We start from the raw sequence: 21,008 nt of genomic DNA on the forward strand, positions 1-21,008 counted from the left end.
TGAGGACTTGAGAACTGGCTTGATAGATGGCGTTAAACTGCGGGTTGGTTCAACGGGCCTTGACCCCCTATCTACTTACCAAACCAACCAGAGATAATAAACACGCGCGCAGGTGGGTCGCGTGCGATTCATAAAGATAATACCTTGTACAAACCAGCAAGAAAATTAACAGAAATTCCTTACCTACACGTCTGAAAAGAAACCGAATTATAGTTTTTTAAGTGGGGTTCACTCGGATGCCTACAAATCTCAAAAGCAAACTACAGAATTACCGATTAGCCCCCATTCGACTACAGTCCAAAAAGAGCTAAAAGTACAGGCTATAAAAGAAAAAAAATTACCCATCTGTCTGAGTTAATTAGTTTTCCGTTCAACAATTATCTGCCCATAATAACGACACGGATTAAAAACAAATAGATAATTTGATATAAAAAAATATAATTAAAATTATTAATCGAGTGAAACTGGGAAAATGGGAAAAACTGATAACACATACTAATTAAATAAATATTTGACGTGGGAATAATTTTAAATCATACAAACACATTGATAATTTTTTTTTTATCAAAATGAAAAAAACCCTTCGTAAGTCAATTTATAACCTATAAAACTTTATCTAACTCGAATTTTATTTTAAATGAAAATAATTTTATTTTAATAAAAAAATAGATTGATTTTCTAATATATAAGTTCACCTTACCTCATAAAACCACAATTCGAATCAGACAAAGGTCGTAAATTATAATTATGAAATGGAGCGTCATGGGAAGGACAAATTAGTCCAATGAGAGCTTCGTATGCGACTCGAGGATCGAGAAATCTGGCTTCTGTATGCTCCTCTATCCAACACACATGCCTTCCTCTCTTTGCTCTCTCTCTGCTGTTTCAAAAAGAGAACACTCCTTTTCTACTCTCTCTCCTTCACGCATATTTTCTGTTCTTGGATATTAGAGAAAAGCAGGGTAGAAGCACAAACCCTAAAACCCTGCAACCAACGACTAATTCTCCCAGTACGGAGCCACAATTCAGTCTTTTGCATCAAATCCTAACTCCAACTCTCAATGTACATAAATTCCTTTTGGGCTTAGATTTTAGAGAGTAGCAGCGTAAGCAGAGCAATCCAATCACCTCAAACCAAATCACATTCTCTTCCGGTACCAATCCAGAGCTAGAAAACTTCTACCTTTTGTGATTCGAGACTCCCCTTCACCTCTAACCCCTAAACCCTGAAAAACTTGTCACCTGAACCTTTTTCATAAACCATACGATTTTTTCTCTTTAAAAAAGAAAACTTTGCTGTTGCCCGTTTCATCATTTCCGCTCTACAATCCTCTTCTTTTGGTGAAAATTTTGAAAAACAGAGCAAACACCTAAAACCCCAGGATGCCAAGCTCAAAACCCGTAACCTTTATCTTATTTTTCATCAATGCAGTAGCTTTAGTGACCTCCAAATCCACCATTGAGCCTTGCACCAACTCAGATTCCTGCAATGCTCTTCTTGCCTACTCACTCTACACAGACCTCAAAGTCTCAGAAGTGGCCTCCCTCTTCCAAATTGACCCAATAGCTCTCCTCACAACCAACGCCATCGACATCTCTTACGCAGATGTCGAAAACCACATCCTCCCTTCACAACTCTTCCTCAAAATCCCCATCACTTGCTCATGTGTTGATGGAATCCGCAAATCCGTCTCGACCCACTACAAAACAAGGCCTTCAGATACATTATCTTCCATTGCGGACTCAATCTATGCAGGTTTGGTTTCTGCGGACCAGATAAAGGAGGCGAATTCCATTGATGATCCTTCAGTGCTTGATGTTGGGCAGAGCCTTGTTGTTCCTTTGCCTTGTACTTGTTTTAATGGGACGGATAATTCCTTGCCTGCTATTTATTTGTCTTATGTTGTCAAGGAGGTGGATACTCTGGCTGCCATTGCTGCGCGGTATGAAACTACACTTACTGATTTGATGAATGTTAATGCTATGGGGAGTGCTGCAATCAAGGCTGGTGATATTCTTGCTGTGCCATTGCCAGGTAATATATACCGGGGCTTAGAAAATAGAGTTGTGTGTTATGTCACTTTCCTTTGTGGGTTTTATTCGGAGGTGATTATTTTGTTTGTATGTGTTAGCTAATCTAGTGATCTTGTAGATATTTCTGTTGGATTTCATTCAATTCTTCTAAAATGTAGTTACATCAGCATATTTTGAATCCATTTGGTTACTGTGGTAAAAGAAAATGCGCGATGACATAATGACACTGCTTTTTTTCTTCTTCAATTTGTGTCCAAATTCACAGCTGCATTTGTTTTCAATAATAGTTTCTTTTATTAGTGGTAATATTGTTCATGTCAATGACATGGATAAGGAGTGTTACTTTATTTCTTGCACTGCAGCTTGTGCTTCCAAGTTTCCAAGATATGCTTCTGATTTTGGTTTGATTGTGCCAAATGGGAGCTACGCTATCTCTGCAAGTCACTGTGTCCAATGCAGTTGTGGACCTGGAAACCTCAAGTAATTGAACCCTTTGCTTACTGCCTTCCGTTTCATTGACTTTACTGTTGATTTTCTTGAACTTCAACTGGCCTTTTCACCTTATACGGTATGGTGCTAATTTGCTTTGTGGTGGGTGTTGGTGTAGTTTGTACTGCATGCCTGCTTCATTGGCAGTTTCTTGTTCGAGCATGCAATGTAGGAATAGCAATCTCATGCTTGGGAATGTTACGGTGCAGCAGAGTAGTGCTGGGTGTAACGTAACTTCTTGCAGCTATGGTGGATATGTCAATGGCACTATTATGACCACGTATGCTACTCTTCTTACTCGTGCTAGTTCTTTAGTAATCTCTTAAGCATATTCCTTGCGTAGTGTCATTGCTTCCTGATGGCTGAACCCTTTTGGTTGTCTTTTTTATCTCCATGCAGGCTGTCAACATATCTCCAACCTCGATGTCCAGGTAAAAGTTTGATAAATGATATTCATTTATGGGAAATTGAAATTGATCACTTTGGGGGCATGATATTATTTTGGGATATGGAAAGTTCAATATTTTTGGTAAAATGTTATTTATCTTTTAAGTGACTGGTTGGGTGTCAAGTAACTGGCTGCTCTATTTTTCCTTTCATCAAAATCGGATTGCTTTGTGTTTGATGATTTGATAGTGAGCATACATCTTAACGAGTCAAAATGTAGATCTGTATACAGGTATCATTAGTATTTTGCCTGGAAAAACATCTTAGCAATTCTAGATGAATTCTCTTAGCACAGTACCGCTTACTGGCCAGATGTGCTAATCAATCACCATGATGAGCACAACTTTGAGACTTGAGATGTTAAAAAGTCAGAATTCAACAAATTTGCTATTGTATTGTGGGTGTTGTCAATTGAATCAATCCACAAAGTTTTATTCTGCTATTCATTTTTTGGTACTCTTAACCTGGTTTGGCTTTATGTTAAAAAATATTGTAGGGCCACAACAATTTCCTCCCCTGCTAGCACCACCCACCACAGTGATCAGGGATTCAACTTTTGCTCCAGCACCTGCACCTCAGTCAGATGGTTCTAGTACACCAACACCCACACCCAAGACCGAAGTTGTGCCAGCAACTGGATCGCTTCCTGGATTACCTCCAGCAGGCGGCCCGGTTGGAAGTTTTTCTTTTTCTTACTCAGTCAATCCATCAGCCACTCTCATGATCGCAGCTGTGCTACTCTTGTTTGCCATGACCTCCATTCCATTGTAGTTTTGCCATGAACTGCCTGTCTAGATGGCTTCGGTTGGTGTGGTTTGCCTGTCTAGGACCGCAATTCTATGTTGTATGCAACCTTGTTAATTTTTATTTCTACCACATGAACTGATTTATGGATGCGGGAAAATGTGGGCTGTCTCTGTGCCTGGCTTGCACTTTGTATTTTTCTTCTGCTCATTTCGCGGTGTCAAAAAATTATGTATGGCTAATATACCCGAACCAACCGGTCTAAAATCGGCACCGGTTTTGCTATGAGAGTTTAAGAGGGCGCGCATTACACATAAGAACTTGAGTGCATATTACAAAAGGCTTTTCAATCATCTGAGAATCATGGCTTCCAGTGAACTTTCATTTTCTGCAATTTTTCAACTAGTTTGAGTAGGATCGGATGTCCCTTTTGTCCTCAACACCATTTAGGACATTTTCCATTCTCAGATTCCACCATCTCTTTGTGATTGATGGTAGGAATTGACTGCACTTTGCATCAGCAGTTTCTGTTCGATCTTGTTGAAATGGGCAGGGCAGGGGAAGCGGGGGGAAATAGAAGAGGGGCGGCTGGAGGGGGCTGGAAACGTAGGGCTATGATATTTAGGTTTAAAATGTTTTTTTTTTATCTTTAAGCTTTTTTTTTTTTTAAATTTTTTTTTCGGTTTAATCGGTTGGTCGGTTTTTTTTAAACACCCCTAGTATGGAGTGGTATGGTTAACAAGTTTAGTATTTTTAGCCTCCTAAAAGTTCACGTTTATTTTTCATAAAAAAACAAAGCATATAGATAAATTTAAAATAATGTTAAACATTAAGAAAATATGATAAAAGAATAATAAAACTTTAAGAGTGCACATGAGTTTTTGGATTAGCGGGATCTATAAAGCCCATTGATTCTATTTTAAGATAATGGTCTAATAATTTGTGTATTTTTAGAATTTTTTTTATTATATTTTATCGATGATTAGCATTATTCGTAAATAAATCTATTATAAAACATTGCTGAAAACTCTTCCGAACTTAAAAATCTAGCTGGCAGGGAAACCAGTTAAAAATCCAGAATGACTTCCAGAGAAGCCATTGTCAACTTTGTTTCATGCATCAAAATATTGTTGAATATATTGATTTACCACCCTTAATACTAAGAAAAATCATTGAAACCAATTAAAAAATGATCCGACAAGGTAACTCGGGCTTGAAAACTAGTTAGCAGAAAAAAAAAAAAAAAGAGGATTTTAATGTACCTCTACTCACAAAAATATTATTCATCATAATTGTTTTTTTTTTTTTTTCAATTTATGTGTTTTTTTTTCAATTTCACCCCTCACATAATCTTTTAACCCTTTCAAATTTTAACTTGAACATTTTATTTCTAAAATTTTATTCTAACTCTCGCCATGTAAGATTTTGGCCAGGATTTTATTACAACCACCAAAACCATCTCAATAAATAAAAAAAATTAGTGGGGTTTTACACCAAAAATCTTCCATGAAATAAATAAAAAATTAAAGAATGGTTTATATATGCATGTGAAATTAAGAATAAACCACTCATTACAAAATTTAAATTTTTTAAATATAATCTAAACTCGAACTATTAAATTTTATATAATATCATAGTTAGAACCATCAATTACATATAAAAAGTAAAAAGAATAAACCACTCATCACAAAACTTAAGTCTTTTGAATGAATTCAATTCAACTATCAAATTCTGCGAAGTTAAATCACATGAAAACCGCAATACAATCCTATTCCCCTACTAAATTAAAGTTCTATTTTCCCGCAAATTGCCTACTCACACAATTGGAACTCGTATGTGTAAGGAAAAGAAATCGATCCTTCAATCACTGTAACTGAACAGAAAGCCAATGTTATTTACAAATATTTACAGTTATAGAAGCAAGGAAGATAAAAGGTAAAAAGAATCATGGTGTTTTTCAATTTGCACACAGCTGAGACACTCGAAGGTCCCAAAAAATCCACATCAATTACAATTCACTTTGTTCATTCAGATTGGAACCGCCATCTTTAGAGAGCCTTTAGAACAACTTTGCTGGTAGCGTGAATGCCCTTTGCAGCAAGCCTCAAAACAGATCGACTACGATACAACCTGCATCCAGAAAATGTGTCAGAAGCGAAACGAAATTTGACAAGATGAGGCTAGAATCCCCTACTAATTCTAAACAAATGTGATTTGGGAGGCCATCCACAAAGCTTCTGGTAGATCTTAGTATTTTAATTTCTTCCTAATTAGGTTAAAACAGCATTTATTTAGGTGGATTAGCATCTATAATGCAGACCCCAGTCAGTCTGAGGCATTTCAAGCCTATCCAAGGGGCATAATAAAGGTTCATCCACTTCAATTCCCAAACTAATTTTTCTCAACCAATCGAATAAGGAATATATTTTACTTAACCCAGAAATGATAGCAGGAAAAAAAGAATGAAAATTCATTATCTAGAAGTAAAAATGAAGTTGAGACCTACTTCTATCAAACAACATAGCACATTTGTCTCTTCAACCTGGAATCTGTATTCCTAGAATTGCAAACTAAGATATCACTAGATTATCAAATACTCACCCTGCCAAAGCAAGCCCCCAGGTTCCCAGGGTATAAAACATGGTCCCGGCATGCCAGATATCAAACACCTTTTCCAATTTGCTCACACCACCCAAAGCTTTTGCCAGAACTGCAAGTTGCCAACCTCGTGAAATTGAGTAACACTTAATTCATAAGAAACTCACATTCCTTCACTATATATTACGCAGATAGGGGAACATATCCAAGAAGATTTGAAAATGCTAGTCATCAGATTCAGCATGGTTTGCTATTTCAAACACATTTGAATATCACCATAACAAAGAACAAAACATGTAATAACATAGATTCACATAACTAGTATACTTCATTGAAGCATAAATTAAGAAAGTAGGTGGCTCTACTGATGTCCTTGCACAAATAGCTAATCAATAGGCGAGGAAAAGAATGAATTGTTGAGAAATAAAAGTAAAAGTCAAGTTCTCTCAACACTGGGTTAGTAGTCATCTCAAAATAGCTATACGCACAAAATCAGGTTTTTGGCTTAAAAACCAGACGCACAAAAACATTCAAGTTCCATTACAACTTACTTTTCTGCAGCTCCTCTGGCGTCAATTTCTGCAGTTACAACATCGGAAATCATGTTACATAAATTATATCAAGCATCAACCATTATCAATCCATCTTAACAAACACAGTTAAAAATCACCTGTGCCTTCGGGTTTGCTACAAGGCATTTAGCCATGAAGTAAGCAACCCCGTCCACCACATTCTCCTCAGTAACAACCACATAGTTCTCGTCATCAATACCACTCCGCTCTTCAGTATTGCTAGGAATCATGTCTTCTGTTACCCAAACCCACCGACTAGGTTCTTTGTTATCAACACTGATTAGAACCTCAACTAATTGCATATCATCCCCTGATAAAAAAATCAAACCCAGATGAACACCAAAGAAACTACCATACTATAAAGCTAAAATCGACAACCATATAAGAAATTAACAAACCTGTAGCCTCTTTAAAAGGGAACTGAATGCCAGTTTCGTTAATTGAAGCCTGCTGGAGGGATTTAAGTTGAGTCAAGAAATTCTCAGAATCCACAGTAGCTACTAGATGGCTGTACAGCTGCAATTTTTCGAAAAACAACAAAGACCCATAAAATTTAGCACAGATTCCATGTTAAAGTTTTTAAATTTAACAAAAAAAAGAATTTTTTTTATAAATAATGCTTGTTATGGATGCCAGATAAATGGCACCAGATTCTCGCATAGAAGGGAAACTACATACGTGAGTAGGGCACTCGTTTAATAAGCAAGGCGATTCAGCTAGATTTTGGAGTAGTTTCAAATTTTGCTCAAGCAAATTCCTCAAACGCTTATTCTCCGATCTTAAAGACTCCAGTTCTTCATCCACTGGTTTATTTTTGGTGTCGGTGACCGGTTCATGCTGGTGATTTTCGTGGAGGTGGTGGTGCTGGGTGAATTCCATCGCTTTCCATGCCACGTCAGCCACCTCGATGACCGTCTTCGCTACCTCTACAGCGCCGTGGCCTCCCATGGGAACTTTTTGTTGGACAAAGATTTCTTTCTGATGTTGAAAGACAGAGCTAAACTTGTTTTTGTGTATGATTTGCGTGTCCCAGAATCAAGCTTGGTTTTGATGGTCCTGGCCTGGGGAGGGAGGATAGGGATTTTTCTTTTCTTTTCTTTTCTTTCTCAACGGCTGTGGGTGAATGTTGTTATTTTCAGATTTGCGTCTCTATTTCTCAATTCTCTTCCGGACCCTCCGCCGATCCAAACTTTCACGCTATGTTTGTCTTGGTTATGTGTTTTGACTTGAATTTTTTTTTTAAAGGATATTTTTTCGAGTTTCATGCACTTTAAAACAGGGTATTATTATGTAAATAACGGACACTTTGCAGCATTACAAAAACTCTAAAAAAATTATACGAGTAGCTTAGTTTGTTAGGTATTATATTTATTTTTTAATTTTTATGGGTTTGAGTTTTCTTATAAGTTATGGTTATTGAAGATTTATATAATTGTTAATTTTAGAACTAAATTTTTAAAAATACTAAAACAAAAACATTGAAGAGTTTTTTTAAAAAAAACACCATACTCTAAAAAGTTTGAGTTTATAAAAAAAACATTTAAAATTATAAACTTATATATAACACATATTCTCAATATCAAGAGAAACAAAAACAAGAATAAAATAAAATATTATTTGATTTTAGAATTGCAGGTTTAACCCATGAAGCAATATTTCACCTTATTAAGATGATCCACTTCAATCAATAGATAAGCTAATGGATAGTAAAACACAATAAAACCTCAGAAACAATCACACAAATAAAAAATGTTGTTTTATTCTAGGTATGGTGTCTTATGAGTGATGTTGTCTTTTTTATATATAATCAGTTTCTTTGCATAAACTTTGAAAATCAGTTAGGATTTCTATTGACCAAATTACTAGATGATAATTCCAAACTTTTTTAAACATATAAGGACAAGAGTTGCTTGTTCTTTCTGCACCCAGAACCTAATTTAATAGGATGATCGTTGCAACGTTGTATATGTGCGATGATTTTAATTGTTATTTTTTTTTATTTTTGATTCTTTTGTGTGATTGAATTTTTATTCTTGATTTCATTTCCTAACATTTGATTTGTCGGGGATTGGACTTCGTGATTTTTTCATGTATGATGCTTTTGAGCTAATGATCTAAGTTATGAATAAAAAAAGTTAATGCAGGTCAATGTTCTATTTTTTTGGATTATTTTCTTTTTTGATTTCATTGTTCAATAACTTCTTTTTTTTAAAAAAAAATATAGGTTTTGTGATTTTTTTTATCAGGTTTTTGCTATCTTATAACATGAGCCACATATATCCAAGAATAAAATTGAAAAAAAAAATAAATTTAAAAAAATATATAAAAAAACCAAAAGTCAACTCAAGTTAATTCAATTAACTTTCGACTTGAGATATGAAATTAAGATAATTCCGAATAAAGAAAATAAAAAAACAAAACCATGAAATTTAAGCCCTGGTAACCTAATGTTAAATGATAAAAAGAAAACAAATTTAAAAAATGATATAAAAAAGATAAAAGTTAAATTAGGTTAATTTTTAAAACTAATAACTTGAGTCATGAGACTATAATTACCCTATAAAAGACAAACATTAAAAAATCATGAAACAACACCCCTAACAATAAAAAAAAATTAAAAACCCAATAAATAACAATTAAAACAACGAAGATCAAAAGTGATATAAAAACTAAATGAAAGAAAATAATGAGAGACTAAATAAAAAAAATAGCAATAAAGAGAATAAGGACAAAATTAAATAAAAAAAATTAGATGAAATAAAATGTTGAGGGATGAAATTTTAAAAAATAAACCAAGAAATGGATAAAAGAAAATAGAAATTAAAAAAATGAGGACCAAATTAGATACACAAATTAAATGAAATAAAATATTTAATGATGAAATTAAAAAAATATCAATTTCAAAAAACAAAACAAATAACAATCAAAGAAATAAGAATTAAAATTGATACAAATACAAACTAGAGGACACAATTAATTTCTAAAATAATTGGTATGAAATTCAAGGTGTGGAAAGATAAAGAAATGGGGGAAAGGAAAAAAGCTCACTGGAGCCAAATCATTTCCCCGCCATGCATATGCACTTGACCATCATAAAGAGAACAACACGATGCTTTCAACGCCTTTTGTGGAAGGTAATGTTTGACTGTCAGATAACGCTGCTAAAAAGACATGGGCATCAACCATTTTTTATTAATTATTTTTATATATTTTTTTAAAAAACTAATTTGTTCCCCATTTACAATTTCATATAACTAAATTGCTATGATGAAATTAAAAAGAAGCTACTCGATGTCTGTTTTATTTTTTTTTGGTTTTTTAAGGGTAATATAATGTATATTTGGTATCATAATGTGTGATATTTTTAAAAAATACTTTTCACTTACAAAATATATCAAAATATTTTTTATTTTTTTTATTTTTAATATTAATACATTAAAATCATCAAAAAATATAGAAAAAAAAACTTTAATTTGATATTTTTTTCAAGGCAAATACACTTTTAAAACACACTCATAAACATGTACATAGTCATTTTATCATGTTAGAAAATAGTAAAAAGATCATAACAACCTTAAACCCTAGTTTAAAAACTTTTGATTTTAAAACTAATAAAATCATTTTATTGTATTAAAAATGTGCAAATACAAATTAATCCCCGATGAAATTAGTAATGTCGATTATAATCCAGATTATAATCAGTCTAGGATTATAGTGTTTTACTGTTACTTTTTTTTTTTAGTGTAGTGCGTAACTTTCCAAATCGCAGCTCGCGAAGAAAAATTAAAAAAGAAAAGAAAAAGAAAAGAAGTAAACCTCTCCGGCTCTCCGCTTCGTTTTTCCATTTTCTCTCTCTCTAGCGCCGAGAATGGCAGAGGAGATGCAAGAGCAAGCCATCCAGACGGTGAAAAAAGAAACGCCCGACGAGTCGCTCGACATCGAGTCCCAAGTCAAGGAAGCAATGCTCTCTCGCGTTAGCCACTTCAAAAAACAATCCGAGTGAGCACACCCTTTCTTTCTCACCTGAGAATTTTATGCAATTCTAGGTTTTTTTTTCTGTTGAATTTGGTGTAATTTAATTTTTTCCGTTAGTTGATTAAGAAAGGAATTGATTATGCAGTTTTAGTGATTAAGGGATTTATGAGAATTGAATGAATTTTGTTGTAAATAAACATAAAATTGCAGTTCTCTGACGTTTGAGGGGGTGCGAAGACTGTTAGAGAAGGACTTGGGATTGGAAAAATTTGCGTTGGATGTGCATAAGAGATTTGTCAAGCAGTGTTTATTTGAGGTAATTTTTATTTTTAAATCTTCAGACTCTGCCATTTGTAATTTTGCTTATGGTCATGCCGGTATATGCCATACTCGTCTGAGTTTTAACTTCAGTTAAAATGTAATTATCACCTCTGATTCCTTTTGTTCTGTTGCTATTTTATGTCGGTTTAGAATGATAATTCCTATTAAAGATAACTTAGTTATGTATCGTTGTATATCTGCATTGCTTAGGTTAGTGGGCTATGTTAAACGTCTGTGCAAATAGATAAAAACCATTTTTGGAAATCTTGGAATCTGACAGTTTTAGTAAAATGGTTTAATGTATTGATGTATTTTAAAATTGTTCATGATATTGGTTGTTTTGGATTAGAGAACGGCATGTGCCGATTTCAATAAGTTGGATTTGAAGTTTCCATGAATGTGAACTAACTGTTGTACAAAGGTGATCGAGCTAATGAGGGAAGCTCTTAAACAAAAGCAATGAGCATGTATTTGATGCACTGGTTTGCATTTAGAGCTTACTAAAGTGCTTAAACTAAATTGTACTAATTTTGGTTGATTTACTGACTAATTTGCTTGTGAATGATTCTAGCAGAATGTTTAACTGTTGATTGATGTCTATCGTGGGAGTTAACTTTTCACTCTTTCACTTGTTAATACTGATCTTGATGATGTCGCGGACTGTTGTGTTAACTCTTCAAATCTTAAGAAGTTAGAGGATGCATTGGAATCATGATGTAAATTTAGCTGTTGATTGTTTTTGGGAATGTTGTGTGTTAATCTGAAAAACTACTCTCTCGAGTTGTGGTCCTCTGACAAGTTTAATGCTGTCCGATTCTCATTGTTAGTCATAATTGGTTCCCGAACTCTCTTTGCTTCTGATTTGATGCTTGTGTCTGTCTATGCCAGTGCTTAGATGGTGCTGTTACTGACAATGCCTCCAAGGACTCTGGGGATACAGTGGAAAAACACGTTGATTCTCCAAAAGAAGTTACAGAATCACCTGAAAGACTAGATTTGAAAAACACTATGAAGGAACCTTGCTCGGAAGATGAGGAAAAAATGGAAGACTCTCCTGTAATGGGCCTTTTGTCAGGACAAAAAACAACAAAATCAAAGGCCAAGGATACTCAAGCAAATGAGGTTAAAGAAGTTCCAAGTGAAGGCAGCATAAAGAAAGCCATGATGAGACGGGCTTCTTATATCAAAGCTAATTCCGAGTATGTCAATTCCTTTGGATTGGCTGTCAATTTTGATAGGCCTGCTCCTTTTCTAAACTTCATGTGTATTTTTTTTCTCGTGCTTGTGGGCTTTGGTTGTATCAATCCTTACCCACTATTTCTCGGTGGTTCATGTGATTTGGAAAGTTAATGTCACCTTTTTCATCTCAGGGAAATTACAATGGCTGGACTTCGTCGACTCTTAGAGGAAGATCTTAAACTCGATAAATTTTCGCTCGATCCCTACAAGAAGTTCATTAGCAAGCAATTAGATGAGGTGCACATTCTTGTTTAAGTGTTGCCTTTTAGCCTGTGTTCATATCACATACTATCTGATTTAGTCACCATCATCTTTATCAGGTATTAAAATCTTCTCAAGTTTCTGAACCTAAGAAGAAAACTCTTAAGAACATCTCTCATGGTAAAGCATCTAAAAAGGTTAGCAGTAAAGAGAGTGCAGATTCTTCAGATAAAGAGAGCGAGGAGGAAGATGAAGAGGTAAAATCAAAGAAAAAGAAAATTGGTGTAGAACGAAAGATGCAGAACTCTGAAGGGTCTAAAAAGCGGAGGAGAACTGAAAAGGAAACCAAAGTATCTGCCAGCAAGCGGATCAAGCCCTTGGAAACAGCAGCAGAGGACAACAGCAATTCAGAAGTCAGTGGAAATGCTTCAGAAGACAACAATTCTCCATCATCAGCGGAAAAACCAGTCAAGGTGCTTCCCCCACACTCACCCATTCCTGCATGAAAAAAAGAAGAAGTGGTTGTTTAAATTATAAACTATGGGTAGGTAAAATATGTTTTGATCTTCTTGTAGAAAAAGGAAGCTTCTACTCCAGCATATGGGAAACGCGTGGAGCATCTGAAATCAGTCATTAAATCTTGTGGGATGAGGTATTTCTTTTACCTGCCATTTATAGACCCAAAACAGGGCTTTGTCTGGCTTGACACCCAAACATTTGTTATTTCTTTTGCAGCGTGCCTCCTTCGATTTATAAGAAGGTGAAGCAAGCGCCTGAGAACAAACGTGAGGCTCGGCTAATAAAGGAACTTGAAGAAATTCTTTCTAGAGAAGGATTGTCATCAAATCCTTCCGAAAAAGGTGGTTTTTACTATTGAAAAACTAGCTATATCAACTATGAATAAACAAATATGCTGCTTTGTGGACCTTAATGTTGTTCACAGAAAAATGATCAAATTCTAATGTTATTAATCATATGGCACAATACTTGATGCAAATGCAACTTTATACCCACAAGCATGTGTATATGTATTAAAGTTGACAACCTTTTAATCACTGCATTCTCAGATATCAAGGAAGTCAGAAAGAGAAAGGAAAGGGCAAAAGAACTTGAGGGCATTGACTTGAGCAACATTGTGACAACTTCACGTAGAAGGTCTGCCACCAGTTTTGTAGCTCCACCAAAACCAAAAGTGCCAGATGAAAGTGAGAGTGATGACACTGGTGATACAGAAGAGGATGATGAGGATGGCGAGGAGGAGGATGACAATGATGGAGATGACAAAGAGGGTGGTGATAGCCCAACTGAAGAGGCTGATGAGGGTAAGTGACTAAATAGACAAGATTGGGTCCTTTGTTAGTGGGTGGCGCTTGGATACATTTCATTGAGGTTCAGGGAAATGCAGGCCTGTGACTAGTGGACTGGAATCTCTCTGGAACCAGAAAAATGTCACAAAAACTGAGGTGCCTCAATACTTTCTGTTGTGGATAGTGTACTGGGGAAAGTAAACGAGCACAACTGAAAGACTACTACTATATGTGTATGGTAGAAGCAGAATCCATACTCGGAATAGATCAATGGTTGAAATAGTTGCTGGAATTATATTGGTGGCATGCCATAGCTTCAATATCATTTCCTTTTTATAATTCTCTCATTGTCTATGCAGATCAAGATGATGGCAGCAACTGAATCCTGTACAAGCTGACTTGACATGGATGAAAGAAGCTTCAACAATAAAGAGTAAGTCTGGTGTATTCGAAGCCTCGGCCATTGGATTACGTGGGTGTATTATGTGTACCTTATTTAGTTCTATTTTTTTACTTCTGGTTGTAGCAATAGATAGCTTTGATGGAAAATTTGTTTGCAGCTTTGCCTATTAGGATATGTTTATTGCAGCTGCTCTAGTGACTTGTACAGGGATCTTCTCTGGAAAATTTAGCCCAAATTCTAAGCTAGGATTTTTGTAAATTGATGTTTGTGACTTTGGTTGCATTCCCACCATTGAGGAAGAAAATGGTCATAGGACGATACAAGTCATACAACCATCATCCACGGGGAATTTTATAAATATTATGGGGATAATTTAAGGTGGCTAATAATGGCTTGTTTCTGCCGCAAAATATAACCTAGTGAAAGAGAACAGAATTTGATGCTTGCCCTAGGTTCTCTCAAGTTCCTTTCCATTACCATGCAAGATACCTGATTATAGTAACTAGATAGGTAAATAACTTGTCTAGTTTATTCCAAATGATCGTTGTTTAGGCGGCGTGATATTTACAGCAATTGTTTTGGATGATTTGAATGATTTACATATCAAGGCAATTCCTCTTAGGGCATATTTGAGGGCTTCGTTATACCTTTAGACCAGGCTAGTCTCTCCTTAGATTTGAAATTGGCAACAACTTGATGGTTCATGACAAAGGGATGAAAAATTCAAAACTCTACTCACGACAGAAGGCTCTAAAATTCAATTCATTTGAAATGTTCTTGAGCCACAAACAATGATTGCTCCTGATTGAGGAATACATGGATCTTATGCAGATATTAACGTCACTGATTTGAGATGTGTGTTTTTATGCTTCTTGTTCATGACTTCTCACGTCATCACCAACTTCTATCTGAGAAAGTGAGCTGCACATAACTGCTCTGATTCATTCAGTAAGTAACCTTCATGCCTGCTCGAAGATGGTCAAATTATAGATTCGGTTGTAAGTACAAGTTTTGAAACCTTTTTTTTTATTTGTGGTTTATGATCGAATAAAAATGGATTTTAAGGCCTTAAATAAGTTTATGGATGACATTTGATTTAATTTAGGTGTTTCTGCCAAATAAATAAATAAATAAATCGGATTTTATGCCCAAAACAGGCTGCTCTCTTCCTCTCTTTATTTTTGTTTTTAATTATTAACAGATTTGAGCCCGCCAAACCCAGCCCAATAGAACGGGCCCCTAGTATTGTTGGTCCTAGCACACGGGCTGGCTCTACTAAGATTTTATTTTATTTTATTACTTTTCTAATAGTATTTGTTTTTTTATTCCAGCATAATTTTTTTCCCTTTGAAATAAGTTAATATTTTTTTTTTGTGTGTGTGTGGTGAAAAAAAATATTTAAATTATTTGTTTCTTTTTATTTCACACACATTTAATTTTATATTATATATTTTTTATAATATATAAAAATAATTTATCCCTTCTTGATCATATTTCTTCCATCCCTTCATTTTATATTGTGCTTGTATTGAAATAATAATAAAAAAAAAGAATAAATAAATAAAATAGTATTTCGGCTATTTATCGGGTAGAGATGCCTTTGCTTTCATCAGGCTATCATTTTACAATTCGGTAATTATCAATATAATATAATGTGTTTTATTAAAAATTCGATACAAACAGCCTCGCTCGCGTGATGACGTGGGCACCTTTGCTATTAACAATAATTAAAGGAACGTTTGTGGGAGAGGAGGAATCAATATGAAAGTCATTGAGTTTTTTTGGATTCTAGCTTAGTAAAAAAGAATTTGATAAAATAATAAAGTGTAAAATAATAAAGTCATTGAATGGATATGAGAGAGAAAAAAATAAAAAAATTTAGAAGGTATATCGAAATTTTAATGATGACATTATTGGTGTGATAAAATAATCTTAATTCAACAATATTAAAAAAAATTACAAAAGGTAAACAGAGTGGGTTACATAAATAGTTCAAAGATGTCAGAGCTCACTTGTTTTTAAGCTACACATGTGGTCCACTCACAAGGCTGTCAAACTTGCGAGTTAACTTTTAAAATCGTATAATTTTACGAGTTAATTTGTGTATATCATGTAAAATCAGGTTAGAAACTTGAAAATCAACAAATTTAGTTAAACCTGGTAAAACTCGGTCAACTTGAACCGTGTTTACAAGTTTGGTAAACTTTTCAACTTTCTGTGTGTTTGTTAATTGCTAAAATACACCCATTGATCTTTGTGTTCATCTCAAATTCTTCTCCGTTCTCAGCCATGCACTTTGTTATAGATCCCTTGTTGCATATTGATTGATCTAGTGGTAGGAATCGACCCAGATGGTGATCCCCACTTCCTTGAACAATGGATGCTAAGCCCATCACCATAAAGATCAAGATTGTAGCTGAAATCAAGAAACAAGAAATCTACTTTGCCATTTCTTGAAAAGGAATATACACAAACAAACTCTCTTTCTAGCTAGGTTTTCTTGAATTGGGCTTCTTTTCTCTCTCTATAGGAATGGTACTGTGTTGTGTGTGTAAATAAGCACATAAGGTTTCTCAACAACTAAGGCTTACCGAGTTGAAGACTTGGGCAGCTATTCATGATTGATTTTGATGTTGTATTTTATTTATCAAATTGTCATTTCTTTTCCTTTAAATCTAAGTTCTGCCACTAACTACAAAGATCAAAGTCACCACGAGTCTTCAATTTTTTATCTATATTGATTGGTGGTGACCCGAGGGAGGGTGTGGGTTTTTAATTACTTTTTAAGTTTTAATTTATTTTTTAAATTTTTTTTAATATATTAATATTCAAAATACATTTTAAAAAATAAAAATATATTATTTCAATATATTTCAAAATTAAAAACAATTTAAAAAATAAAATTTGTCATATTATTAAACAACCACTAAACCCCATACTACGTTATTATTTATTACTTAACTGAAATTGTTAATATATAATTAGTTAAAATATTTTACTTATGATTTTATTATTAAAACCCCATACTACGTTATTATTTATTACTTAACTGAAATTGTTAATATATAATTAGTTAAAATATTTTACTTATGATTTTATAATTTTATGATTCGAGTTTACGATAAGTTTATATTATATATTCCGTATCGTGTTAAAAAAACATTTTTGACAATCTTGCTCACTCGTATCATTATTAATGATTTTTTTATATTATTAGATTTATATTATCAAGATCTTTTCAGTAATACCATTGATACTGGTATCATAGTTTTGAAGTATTTTAAGGATCTCGAATGAATTTTATTTCCAATAATTTTACATTTCAAGAGAGTTAAATGTTTTTTACACTATATTATTTAATTATTTTTTTATCGCTAAAAAAAAAACTCTCATTTCCTTGGCACCTTGTTGCTAGGACGAGGTTCGCTCTCTGTGATTCTGATGCTGTTATTCTCAACAGCCAATAAAATTCGCCTTAAAGAGGCACTTGCTCACACCTGACCCCATGGGTGATACTGATACCCATAATAAAAGAAAGACGGTATAAGATTCAGATTCTCGAGGAATACCCTGAGAGGCCATTTCTTAACAAGTAGGGTCGGCAAGCAGGTGTCCGAGATATATAAAGGTAATAAAAATAAAAAAAAGGTGCCCGAGAAAACTCGAACAAGATGAATCTCTTGCCATCTTTATCTTCAAATGCAATCTTACCCTTTGGATTCTGAGCTTCGAACACCAATACATTCTATCCACACCTCCTGGAACTTGATTCTTTCTTGTACCTGTTCCTAAGCTTATGCAATTAAAGCAAACTGGCTAGACATGGATTCTTCATCATTTTCTTCCCCATTTATCTTGGAAATTAAGCACCGTTACAAAGTTTAATCAAACAGAAAAGAGTCACCAATAAGCAGAATTAAAGATCGAAAAGAGATTAATTTATCCCCATCTCAGCATACATCGAGTAAACAGTGCTAGCTACTTTATTTGGGGGAGAGTGTGAGAAATTCTATAGTGGTCCTTCTAGTGATTGTAAATCTTTGGTGGAATTTGCTTGGACATTCCATCATCAGGTCCTTGGGTGCTATTTGCAAAACTGGTCGGCGACAGCCTGCTACTATCTTGGATTGGCAGCTGATCTCGGGGTCCACCTTTCTCATTTGTCAGCTCCATTGTTGATGAGCTTATACTATCCTTGCTCTTACCCCACACCACAGTGTACAGGCCAAAAACTATTAGAACTGCTCCAATTATACTGCAACGCAAGACAAAGAACAAGTAATGTTACTAATTGAAATATATCCTCACCTGGACATCCTTCAATTACAATTGATGATAGAAAGAGATCTTGTAATGTGCTCATCTAAGCCTAGAGTAAATAGTGTCGAAAGGGATCGAAGATATTATATACCTTCCAAGGCGGATTTGCTCCGATAGAACAATGGATCCAAGAGCTGCCGTGATGATCATGCAAAGAGGGCTAAAAGAAGTTACGAAGACAGGGCCTTTTTTCCTTATTACCACACCTTGCACATAATATGCAATTCCAGAACAAACCACTCCCTAATTACAAGATTGAAAGTGTTAAGAAAGTACTATCCATTATTATTATTATTATTATTATTATTATTCATCTGAAACTATAAATTAAAAAAGAAAGGAAACTCACGGAGTAAGCAGCAGCTAGAAGCCTGGAGTCAAAGCCAATTTTCCAGGCACTCATGTCACGTTCCATAACAAGTGACACTGCTGCACCTTCCACCATGCCCGTCATGCATATCAATGCTGTGAGAGAAAGCTCTGCTGGGTATTTCTTCAAAGTAAAGGACTGGACCAAAATTGATGCATTATTCAGCAAGTTTTATTAACAGCTTAAATATTCAAAGCTTTTTACCTATGAACTGTAAAAATGTTAAAAAAAAATAAAAAGAAGTGACTGCTCACTTGCAATATGAAGAAACCTGCCCAGCCACAACAACTCGCCAGGAGCATTAGTGTTCCAGTAAGCCAATGCTGATTACCGGACGCATTGCTTGTGGTTCCATGGTGAGCTGCTCCGTGCGATCTTATAAAATCGATGATTGGACCTTTGTATAAGGTCATAACCATTGCTCCTGTGACCGTGATAACCGTCCCCACCACCTTGGCTGCGCTGTGTAGCTTCTTAAAGGTGACTGTCTCCAACCTGTTTATAATATACCATATTTAAACAAAAGGTACAGTCGTTTAGCTAACTCTTCGATCCATTAGTTTGCTTCTCGTGAATTTTCTTGAATTAAATCTGGCCATCTTTTTCCGTGCGCTATAGTACTGTCCTCTTGTGGTCATGTTTAAACATGTCTACGCTAATAATATCAAGAATGTTGTTCAAGTTACATGACTTTATTTAGAAATATATAAAATCAAAAGGAACTGCACTTCAAATTATGCAATTTATATGGCTATCGAGACACACACGTGTATATATATATATATATGAACCATGTGATAATTACGACATTAATTTCCTTATAAAATATATTGATCACAAGTAAATCTGTGACGTGGCATGATGTGACGGGCACTAGCATACAATTAGTGGCCTGATTATGCCCAATAAAGCGTGACCATGCATACATTCTTTTCATTTGCATGATTTCCCTACAAAATGATGTGCGGTGAGGGAATTTGAAAGTTCCAGTCACCTGAAAATAAGTGCCATTATAAAGGTTATGGCCGGGAGGGCATTTACTGTAGCAGATGCAAATGTAGCTGAGGTGTACTTCATTCCCAGATAATACAAATTCTGATCAAGCACCGGCCTGGTAGTTTCCAATTAAATAGATATAGTTAGCTAGACATACACAATTTAATTTACATTATGAAGTACACACACACACACACACACACACACAAAGATGCAGGCAACGAGTTTTCAGGTGCATTTACTCAAGAAAACCAAGCGCCAATATCCTAAGGAAAATTGGGAGCGTCAACTTTGGCCTTATTTTCCTGCCAAAAAAGAAAGAAAATAAATAACGATTAGAGCTAAGCAAGACTGCAAATGCGAGACGTCGGTCGTGGTGGAGCTTGTGGGAGATACAGACCTTTCAAGGACAAAGGCAAAAGGTGCGATAACAATAGTAGCAACGACATGACGGTACATAGCTAGTATGTAATGACTCATGCCATGCTTCAAAGAAACCATGGTGATGATGTACATTCCAGCATATCCAAATTGAAGGGAGACCATAGCCAGGTAAGGCTTAACTTTGTTGAGCCCTAGGTACATCTTCTCACATGGGGTTTGGTTTCCCATCTTTCTATGCAACCTCCTTACTCTCTCTACACGTAGCACACTCCCTCAAGAACTCTCTCCTTCTGTGCAAAGATTGGGATGATAAGTGGCCTTCTTATAGACAAGAAAAGCTAAAGTAACGCGATGCCAATATTTGTACTCTACGCCTAGGGCACTTACTCCCACTCCGTTAATTTTTTATACGATTCTTTTATCCATTAGCGAAAAACATTACATATATCCCAAACAATTAACTAGACTAATCCTCGCATTGGCCTTACAAATTTGTTAATTTATTAGATCATCGAATGAAATCAAGGTTTAGTGCTCTATGATGATGTGTGTAGAGCTTGTGGTCTGTGTTAAAAATGGGTGCTTTGAAGAGTGGACACCATTTCTAA

The 21,008-nt window shown here is 34.9% G+C and overlaps 4 protein-coding genes across 5 annotated transcripts; 2 read left to right on the plus strand and 2 right to left on the minus strand.

Annotated features, from left to right (window-relative positions):
- Positions 1 to 849: 849 nt before the first annotated feature.
- LOC118040998 (lysM domain-containing GPI-anchored protein 1) lies at positions 850 to 3,866 on the plus strand. The gene is made up of 5 exons (XM_035048096.2): positions 850 to 2,035; positions 2,397 to 2,514; positions 2,642 to 2,803; positions 2,923 to 2,954; positions 3,467 to 3,866. Exons 1-5 carry the CDS (start codon positions 1,384 to 1,386, stop codon positions 3,739 to 3,741), a joined length of 1,239 nt encoding a protein of 412 aa, XP_034903987.1. The 5' UTR covers positions 850 to 1,383; the 3' UTR covers positions 3,742 to 3,866.
- A 1,685-nt stretch (positions 3,867 to 5,551) lies between these two features.
- Positions 5,552 to 8,138, minus strand: LOC118040989 (uncharacterized). Its single transcript, XM_035048086.2, has 6 exons — positions 7,563 to 8,138; positions 7,283 to 7,400; positions 6,983 to 7,194; positions 6,864 to 6,891; positions 6,316 to 6,424; positions 5,552 to 5,844 (listed from the first exon to the last, which is right to left on the minus strand). Exons 1-6 carry the CDS (start codon positions 7,830 to 7,832, stop codon positions 5,763 to 5,765), a joined length of 819 nt encoding a protein of 272 aa, XP_034903977.1. The 5' UTR covers positions 7,833 to 8,138; the 3' UTR covers positions 5,552 to 5,762.
- A 2,488-nt stretch (positions 8,139 to 10,626) lies between these two features.
- LOC118040972 (uncharacterized) lies at positions 10,627 to 14,588 on the plus strand. 2 transcript variants are annotated; one of them, XM_035048067.2, is made up of 9 exons: positions 10,627 to 10,883; positions 11,070 to 11,175; positions 12,069 to 12,379; positions 12,551 to 12,656; positions 12,740 to 13,093; positions 13,196 to 13,272; positions 13,356 to 13,480; positions 13,688 to 13,942; positions 14,287 to 14,588. In XM_035048067.2, the coding sequence occupies exons 1-9, from the start codon at positions 10,753 to 10,755 to the stop codon at positions 14,307 to 14,309; spliced, it is 1,488 nt and encodes a 495-aa protein (XP_034903958.1). In that variant the 5' UTR covers positions 10,627 to 10,752; the 3' UTR covers positions 14,310 to 14,588. The 2 variants fall into 2 exon arrangements, with proteins under 2 accessions (XP_034903958.1, XP_034903965.1); XM_035048074.2 differs by lacking the exon at positions 14,287 to 14,588 and adding an exon at positions 14,026 to 14,275.
- Positions 14,589 to 18,153: 3,565 nt separating this feature from the next.
- On the minus strand, positions 18,154 to 20,707 carry LOC118040965 (WAT1-related protein At4g08300). The gene is made up of 7 exons (XM_035048055.2): positions 20,417 to 20,707; positions 20,259 to 20,321; positions 20,015 to 20,131; positions 19,275 to 19,515; positions 19,000 to 19,158; positions 18,742 to 18,893; positions 18,154 to 18,585 (listed from the first exon to the last, which is right to left on the minus strand). The coding sequence occupies exons 1-7, from the start codon at positions 20,626 to 20,628 to the stop codon at positions 18,354 to 18,356; spliced, it is 1,176 nt and encodes a 391-aa protein (XP_034903946.1). The 5' UTR covers positions 20,629 to 20,707; the 3' UTR covers positions 18,154 to 18,353.
- Between the last annotated feature and the right edge of the window lie 301 nt (positions 20,708 to 21,008).

Source organism: Populus alba, chromosome 14 (assembly GCF_005239225.2).
Source record: "Populus alba chromosome 14, ASM523922v2, whole genome shotgun sequence".
Taxonomy (NCBI): Eukaryota; Viridiplantae; Streptophyta; class Magnoliopsida; order Malpighiales; family Salicaceae; genus Populus; species Populus alba.

Coding starts and splice junctions, on each gene's coding strand:
- LOC118040998 (XM_035048096.2), top strand. CDS start 1,384: ATGCCAAGCTCAAAACCCGTAACCTTTATCTTATTTTTCATCAATGCA. Junction 2,036..2,396: donor TCTTGCTGTGCCATTGCCAG/GTAATATATACC, acceptor CTTGCACTGCAG/CTTGTGCTTCCAAGTTTCCA. Junction 2,515..2,641: donor TGTGGACCTGGAAACCTCAA/GTAATTGAACCC, acceptor GTGTTGGTGTAG/TTTGTACTGCATGCCTGCTT.
- LOC118040989 (XM_035048086.2), bottom strand. CDS start 7,832: ATGGGAGGCCACGGCGCTGTAGAGGTAGCGAAGACGGTCATCGAGGTG. Junction 7,195..7,282: donor CCCTTTTAAAGAGGCTACAG/GTTTGTTAATTT, acceptor TTTTTTTATCAG/GGGATGATATGCAATTAGTT. Junction 6,425..6,863: donor GCCAGAGGAGCTGCAGAAAA/GTAAGTTGTAAT, acceptor GGCAACTTGCAG/TTCTGGCAAAAGCTTTGGGT.
- LOC118040972 (XM_035048067.2), top strand. CDS start 10,753: ATGGCAGAGGAGATGCAAGAGCAAGCCATCCAGACGGTGAAAAAAGAA. Junction 13,481..13,687: donor ATCAAATCCTTCCGAAAAAG/GTGGTTTTTACT, acceptor CTGCATTCTCAG/ATATCAAGGAAGTCAGAAAG. Junction 13,943..14,286: donor AACTGAAGAGGCTGATGAGG/GTAAGTGACTAA, acceptor TTGTCTATGCAG/ATCAAGATGATGGCAGCAAC.
- LOC118040965 (XM_035048055.2), bottom strand. CDS start 20,628: ATGGGAAACCAAACCCCATGTGAGAAGATGTACCTAGGGCTCAACAAA. Junction 20,322..20,416: donor TTTGCCTTTGTCCTTGAAAG/GTCTGTATCTCC, acceptor CTTTTTTGGCAG/GAAAATAAGGCCAAAGTTGA. Junction 20,132..20,258: donor TTGGCGCTTGGTTTTCTTGA/GTAAATGCACCT, acceptor GGAAACTACCAG/GCCGGTGCTTGATCAGAATT.